This window comes from Notothenia rossii (assembly GCF_949606895.1).
Source record: "Notothenia rossii genome assembly, chromosome: 3".
Lineage (NCBI taxonomy): Eukaryota > Metazoa > Chordata > Actinopteri > Perciformes > Nototheniidae > Notothenia > Notothenia rossii.
In genome coordinates this window covers 80,148,728-80,155,590 of record NC_136901.1, presented here as the reverse complement: position 1 = coordinate 80,155,590, position 6,863 = coordinate 80,148,728, and the positions used below count along the sequence as shown (strand labels likewise).

The 6,863-nt window shown below is 39.2% G+C and overlaps 1 protein-coding gene across 2 annotated transcripts; it reads right to left on the bottom strand.

Moving 5' to 3' along the window:
• Positions 1-1,190: 1,190 nt before the first annotated feature.
• Positions 1,191-5,279, bottom strand: rbmx (RNA binding motif protein X-linked). 2 transcript variants are annotated; one of them, XM_079670004.1, is made up of 9 exons: positions 4,969-5,279; positions 4,744-4,869; positions 4,090-4,196; positions 3,840-4,002; positions 3,562-3,678; positions 3,311-3,428; positions 2,823-2,942; positions 2,639-2,730; positions 1,191-1,821 (listed from the first exon to the last, which is right to left on the bottom strand). In XM_079670004.1, the coding sequence occupies exons 2-9, from the start codon at positions 4,850-4,852 to the stop codon at positions 1,505-1,507; spliced, it is 1,143 nt and encodes a 380-aa protein (XP_079526130.1). In that variant the 5' UTR covers positions 4,853-4,869; positions 4,969-5,279; the 3' UTR covers positions 1,191-1,504. The 2 variants fall into 2 exon arrangements, with proteins under 2 accessions (XP_079526130.1, XP_079526129.1); XM_079670003.1 differs by having other exon boundaries at positions 3,562-3,705; positions 4,969-5,278.
• Between the last annotated feature and the right edge of the window lie 1,584 nt (positions 5,280-6,863).

The following is a 6,863-nucleotide window of genomic DNA, read 5'->3' as shown; positions in this document are numbered from 1 at the left end:
ACATAACAGTTTCATTTTACAGCAGTATTAATACTCAATCATTGTCAACATTTCAAAAGTAGAGTTTCACAACGTTTTTAGTGCAAGAGATGTAGATTTACTTAGCAAGAACGTATTGTATGCATACTTTGCAGTACATACATTTTTCAAGTAGACATACCCGCACTGGTTCACTTTGGTTTATTGGTCCAACTTGAGGACACAATTCAGGATAGTTGCAAGGGCAGTTGCCTTGGAGGAGGGTTCATCCTGCAATTAGAACACACAATTAACACGTTGCCCTTATCTTCAGCTTGTATTTCAAAAGCATCTGAAAATTATTATATATAGTCCTTTGTCCGATTGCAAATTGGCTTCAGCAATTGTTTCCAGTTTGGCAGTTGGGACGATGGCGTTCTTCCAGAGGTCTCCGTTGTTTGAAATGGCATGCTTGTGGTTAAAGTTTTGAAACCGAGACATTTTCTTTCAAATTTAAAAATGTTCTTTTTCCAAAAAGTTCTTACAAGTACTTAAGACATCTTTATTTTGATTTAAAAATGACCTGTTGCCAATCATTTAACTGAGGTCGGACGATTTCTTTGGCAAAAATGGTCATTTAAGGGCTCAGTTTTCAAAATGGCGGTTACACGTTCATTGCTGAAAAAGGACGAAACTTCTTGGGATGTTGCTGCACTTTTCACAATGTTAGCTGATGAAACCGGGCTACATCGAAAAAGGCTCATTCAGTTGAACTTTTTTTTCTTTTGTTCCCCGAGGCAAACGCTGTCTTGGGTACCACTCTTTGAGGGGAGATTGCAATACAGGACAATGAGAAACTCATTTACTGATGAGAAACAAAGAGGTTTGCTTTGCTTACCAGCTGTTGACTACCAGTCGAGTTGCATTTGGTTGTTGTTGTTGCCTTTGGTTTTGTCGTTGCATGCCATCAAATGACTCTAGGTTGATGGATCCATTTCCAAGGAGATTACATTGGAACATTTTGACAGTAACATTTGCCAAACCCTTGAAAACAGTAGCGTCCAGTTGTTGGCACATTTGTGTTAAGAAGAACTCAAGTCACTTGACTATTTATAGAGCATTTGCAGAGACTCACCTATTCTTGCAGAGAATATTTCAAAGGAGATCATGTTTTAACTCAACATTCTTGTTACGGTCTCTGGTTGTTCATTTGAAAAATCGTTGAGCAGTGGTCAAGGTACAACTAAAAGCTTTATTAGAGTAGGAAAGCCAGACGGATAGGGCATTGCAGTTTCCAACAGCACTGATGTACAAAAACTAACACTAACTTTGTAACTGTACTGTTACATGTACAAGAGAAACACTAAAAAAAAAAAAAAAACTTTTACACATAAAAAAAAACTGGAAATTCAAGGTACAGGTCAAAGCTAAGCCTCACTTTCCACATATTTAGACATGGCTAGTTTGTCTTGTTAGATTTCTTCCAAAACACTTGTAACTGTGCACGTTGACTAACGTTTGCTTTAATGTGATTTCCAAGTCCAGTTCAGTATCTGCTGCGAGCCATCCCTCTATCGGGTCGATTGCCACCGCGGCCACCGCGTGGCCCTCCACGGCTTGAGCTGCTGTACGAATCACGAGGAGGGTAGCCTCTCTCAACAGGGGGAGCTGGGCCCCTCTCCTGCCTGCCCATTCGCTCGCCACGACTAGGTGGATATGGCTCACTCCGACTGCTGGGGTAACTGTCACGACTGCCATAGCCATCTCGGGAACTGCTGCCATAGTCATCGTAACGACTGCTTCCACTGCTCCCACCATAGGATGGTGGGGGGCCCCGTGAAGTTGGGGCGCTGCGAGAGTTACCTGCAGGGTCAATGGGTCAGGTAATTGGCACGGTTCAACTTATACATTTCCATGCACTGTGAAGTGCTATTTTTCTTTTTTCTTGATTAGATGAATTATCTAAAAATGTGTAATTAATTGAGGACATGTTTAAATGCCCCATCATGTAATCAATCTTAAATGTATCATGGACATTAAGTCGATATGGCCTTTCACATATCCAAGCACTGGGAATAAATGGGCGGTGTTACCCATTTCTAGCATGCCATTGATTTGAGAAGCCATTTTTCCTTTTAGAGCTCCAAGTGTTAGAACTGCGGAGGGACGAAGTTTTCAGAGTCGTCTTGATGTTTTTTTCTGAACGTTACTCCTTGAGGGAGAGCTTTGCTAGGCAACACATACGGAGTGGTCAACGGTTGTTTCCAAGGACTTTTTGGGACTCCTTGCGGTATGACGCTCTCTGGGGCACATTAAAAGTGTTATTTCTGCATGACATTGCCACAAACACTGAATCTTTGTTGAATGCAGTGGTAACATGGACTGTCATATGTGGACTAATGCTTTAGATATAATTTTGTTTTTGGTTGAAAAGCCAATGGTCATATTTTGAATAGCATGAAAATACACAACTTGGAGTGCAAGTCAGGGTTGCGGCAAAGGGGAAGAAAAAAGTTTAAAGAGGCTGCCTGAAATTCGGTTTTCTCTGGTGAGGGGGAAAAAGTGCAGGGGGCTTGTGACTGGAGACTGGTAGTCAATGGTTTGGTTGGTTATTGGTGCAGCTCTTCTTTGTCCCACAGTAGGTATCTGTAGTCATTACAATCATGGAGTCATGTCTTACCGTAACCATCATATGAATCTCTGTAGGAGCCACCACTTGAACGGTCCATGTAATTTCTGGGTTCTCGGCCTCCCCCATAGCCATCGCGATCACTACATGACAGGAACAATTGTTATTATTAAAAAAAAATGTGAGCCTCAAAACCTCAGTTTTTTTTACCCTTTGTATTAACCAGAAGTCTTACCTGTATCCTCTTGACATTGAGCCATAGTCGTCTCGGGAACTGGAGTTGGAATATTCTCTGCATGAATCATCTCTTTGAGGAGGTCCGTAGTCCCTTGAGTCTCTCGAATTATAATCCCGACTGGAGTAGCGGTGAAACATAGAAAAAAATAACTGTAAATCTGAAACCCTGATATGCAGAATATTCTTCGTTTTTTTTGCCAAAGATCTTCACAGTTATGTTGTATAGAAAAGACTAAAGTAACGTAACAATCTATATATTTTTAGATCTAAAGACAACTTTCTTTTAAAATAAAAATGTTATAGATTGAGATTCAAGTCGCATAAAATTGAATGTGGATCATATTTTACTCACGTTTTAAATTATTACTTGACAACTGCCCTATTTTTTTGTTCGTGTATGATGAAAACTTTTAGAGATATCAGAAACAAGCAGGCTAAATATGTTTGTTTCTACACATCACTGTATAATGTAACCTAATGTCCCACCTATCTTTGGAGTTGTAATGTTCATCTCTTGGTGATGGATAGTCATCCCTCCTGGACATCATGGAGTCTCTGCGAGGAGGGGCTGGACCATAGGGATCCCGGTCTCTTGACATGGGGGCTGCAACATACAAAGTATTGACAAATTATAAGATGCCCACAGGCCATCTGAGTAATTGCGTGAAAGCTAGACAAGTGAAAAACCTTGTTGGTTAAAGACATATTTTTGAAGACTACACAGAGCAGGCACTTACTTCTGCTCATGTGACCAGGTGGGGCAGACCTCTTGGCTGGGGGACCTCCGTTACGAATTGGGGGTCCTCTTTTCATTGCCGGGGGGCCTCGGGATGACATCCCTTTAAAGAAGGGTTCTACATTCCCTGAATTATCATAGTAGTCTTTGCACAGACAAGAAATATAGATATTAACACACTAATCTCAAAAGACAACAAAAAAACATTCAAAACAAAATCAAAAACTTGAGCACACATTCAATTAGTTTGAAACTCAACTGATCATATCAAGAATTTACCTCTGGATGGTGGACTTCTCATACCACCAGCACCACCCCTGGAACCACGGGGCCCTCTGGGTGGACCACGACTGCGTGATTGCATGGGGGGTCCTCGCCTGCCAGCACTCTCAAATTGAGGCTTTGTAGCTTGTTCCACTTTGATAGGCTTGCCATCAAGAGACTGTTAAAAAATAGATACAATTAAAATCGCAACTTCAAGCTGATTTGTTGAAAAGCATGACTGATTGAAGATTGTACTTGTTATTACCTTTCCATTCATCTCACGTGCTGCATCCTTTGCATCACCCGGACTCTCAAAAGTAACAAAAGCAAAGCCTCTGGATTTGTTTGTCTCCCGGTCTTTCATCAAAAGAACTGAAATGAGGTGATTCAAAGTGAGAGCTTGTTTTTTGATTGATAGGTTAAGTTGATTCAATTATTGTATGATGAAGACACAACAGTCCATCTTGGACAACAGGAGGCTCTTATTACAAAACATAAATTGTACTAACTGTAACTGAGACTCATCTCAAGTTTATTACTATTCATGCATTTCCCGCTGCATGAATCTGTAACATACTGAAAAGTACACTAAGTCCTAAACTGAGAATATAGGTGTCTTATTAAGTTTAGAAAAAGGGGACAGCAGTTAGGAAAACAAAACAACTTGTGGTTTAATATAAAGAAATACAAATAAAATCACATATGTATAACATATAACATAACTAGTTCGGGAAACTAACTGCAAGATTATACTTACACAAACACGAAATGTGTGAAAAGGCAAACACTGAATGTCTTTACAATAGCCAGGTAAGTGAACACGTATTTCAGAATGACTTAAAGCATTGCATGCACGTTAAATATGTTTTTGCAAAGAAGTAAGAAATAATTAAATGTCCAGCAGTGGTTCAGCACATACCTTCAACAATCCTGCCATATTTGCTGAAGTATTGCTCAAGGGCCTTCTCGGTGGTCTCGGTGTTCAGTCCCCCGATGAAGAGCTTCCCTGGTCGGTCTGCCTCTGCCATGCTACAAACTACACCACCTGAAACAAAAGCGGAATCTTAGTCATTCAAACATTTACACACACAAGCATATCACGTCGTCTAAATCCTCGCTTTCAGAATATTTCTGGTGGAGTTACCTTGTTGTTTGCTAAAGTCTTGAGCGGTCGAATGCGCAAAATGGCGATGAACGTGCGAGCTGTTTTAGCTAGTTACTTGGAAAACGCTAGCTAGCAAGCTACTAACGGTCGAGTCGAGATTTTCAAATATAAATACGCTACGCTGAAAACATGGAGACACGTTAATTAATCATAAAACATGCAGCCAGGTGTTGTCAGACTGTACTCTGTAGGTACGGTTGTTTCCATGGGTGTGTAGAGTGTATAAAGAGAAGCTTGCCCTCGCCGTTATTCTTTCCTTCACTCTTCTTCTCCTTCACGTTTTCCGGCAGAGCAGACGCCATAAGAAGTAACACTGCCACCTACAGGCAGAACGGAGTAGTAATTATTGAGCATTTCTGTTTTAAAAATTAACCATTTTACTTTTTTGAAAGAGAAACGTTGCAATTGGTTGTGACTTTACTTCTACTCCACAAGGAATTCAGAGGTAAATAGTGTACTTTTACTCCACTACATAATGGATTAATGATGAAAAAATATGATCAACACTTAAATAAGACTTTAGTTACACCTGGATTAAATGTACATGCTACCCTGCTGCAGTAAATATAATAGTTCAAAGATGAATCCACCTTTACAAGCTTGATAGACACGTTTATACTTCAATAATCATTAATTAATTAATTATATATTATTCTAAAATAAGCTGCATCATTACTTTGTACTTTTACTGGACTAACATTTTGAATTCCGGACTTTTACTTAAAACAGAGTATTCCTACACTTTGTTTTTCAAATCTTAAGATCTCTGAGTACTACTTCCACCTGAGCATTTTACAAACTAATTTTTTTTTAATTATCTGACAACTCCCACAGCTAAATAAGTGTATCCGACCAGTGGCTTTTACGACAACGTTTTGGAATAAAGATTTTGTGAAGATATGAACACCGCGGCACCACTTTGTTAGAAAAAGAGATGGGGACAATTTCTCCAGATTCAACATCAGGATAGCAGAAGCCTACAAATTAATTAATTAATGTGAGAAAAAAACAGAAATAAAAGAATGTGGAAATAAATACAGAAATAAATAAACACAATAAAGAATAAATAAATACAGAAATGAATAAATAAATGTGGAAATAAATGCAACACTAAATAAACACAAGAAAACAAAGAGAATAAAAAAGAAAACACATTATATATCTTCAATGTATTTCTACATTTATTTTTATTAATGTCTGTGTCTGTGCGTATTTCACACAATGTTGTTTTGCTTGGTAGCCTTATATTCTGTTAATACGACAACATTTCTAACAAATTAATGTAGCCTACTTTCAATTGCTCTGAACGTTTCAAGTGCACGTGAAGTCTTTCCCCCAGGATGGAGTCATAGCAGCGGTGCTAAGGCATGTGGGCCCAGCATAATGTGAGCGCGGAGCGCGTGGAATTTTTTAGTGTGTGCGCGTTCGAACACCCCGCCAATTTGTTTCTATTTGTCAGCACAAGAAAGGCTCTTGAGGCCTATAGTACCAGGGCCGGTTCTAGACAATTTGCTGCCCTAGGTGAGATTTTAGTCGACATTTTATATGTAAAGAATAAATGAAAAATCTCTCCAAAAGACAAATACACTGCAAAAACAGAAACTTATTGACATAGGTAATAGACGTCAAAATGGTTTCAAATGTATTCAGTATTGTATGAACATGTTTGAATTGGGGGGTGGACGTCACCTCTTCTAGGGGGGTCCGGGGGTATGCCCCCCGGGAAGATTTTTTTTTTTAACATTTTACAGTAAAATGCTTGAATCTGGTGCACTTTGAGCACACAATTACTAGAGACCTGATCTAGGGGGCACAACTCTAAAACGCCCATATGAAAAAGATCGGTTTACATTTTAATAATCAAATAAGTATAT

Bases quoted from the DNA above. Each gene is read 5' to 3' on its own strand.
- rbmx (XM_079670003.1), bottom strand. From the start codon at position 4,852: ATGGCAGAGGCAGACCGACCAGGGAAGCTCTTCATCGGGGGACTGAAC. The intron at 4,197-4,743 runs GTATGTGCTGAA...ACCTCATTTCAG, and splicing joins ATATGGCAGGATTGTTGAAG to TTCTTTTGATGAAAGACCGG. The intron at 4,003-4,089 runs GTAATAACAAGT...ATTTTTTAACAG, and splicing joins CACGTGAGATGAATGGAAAG to TCTCTTGATGGCAAGCCTAT.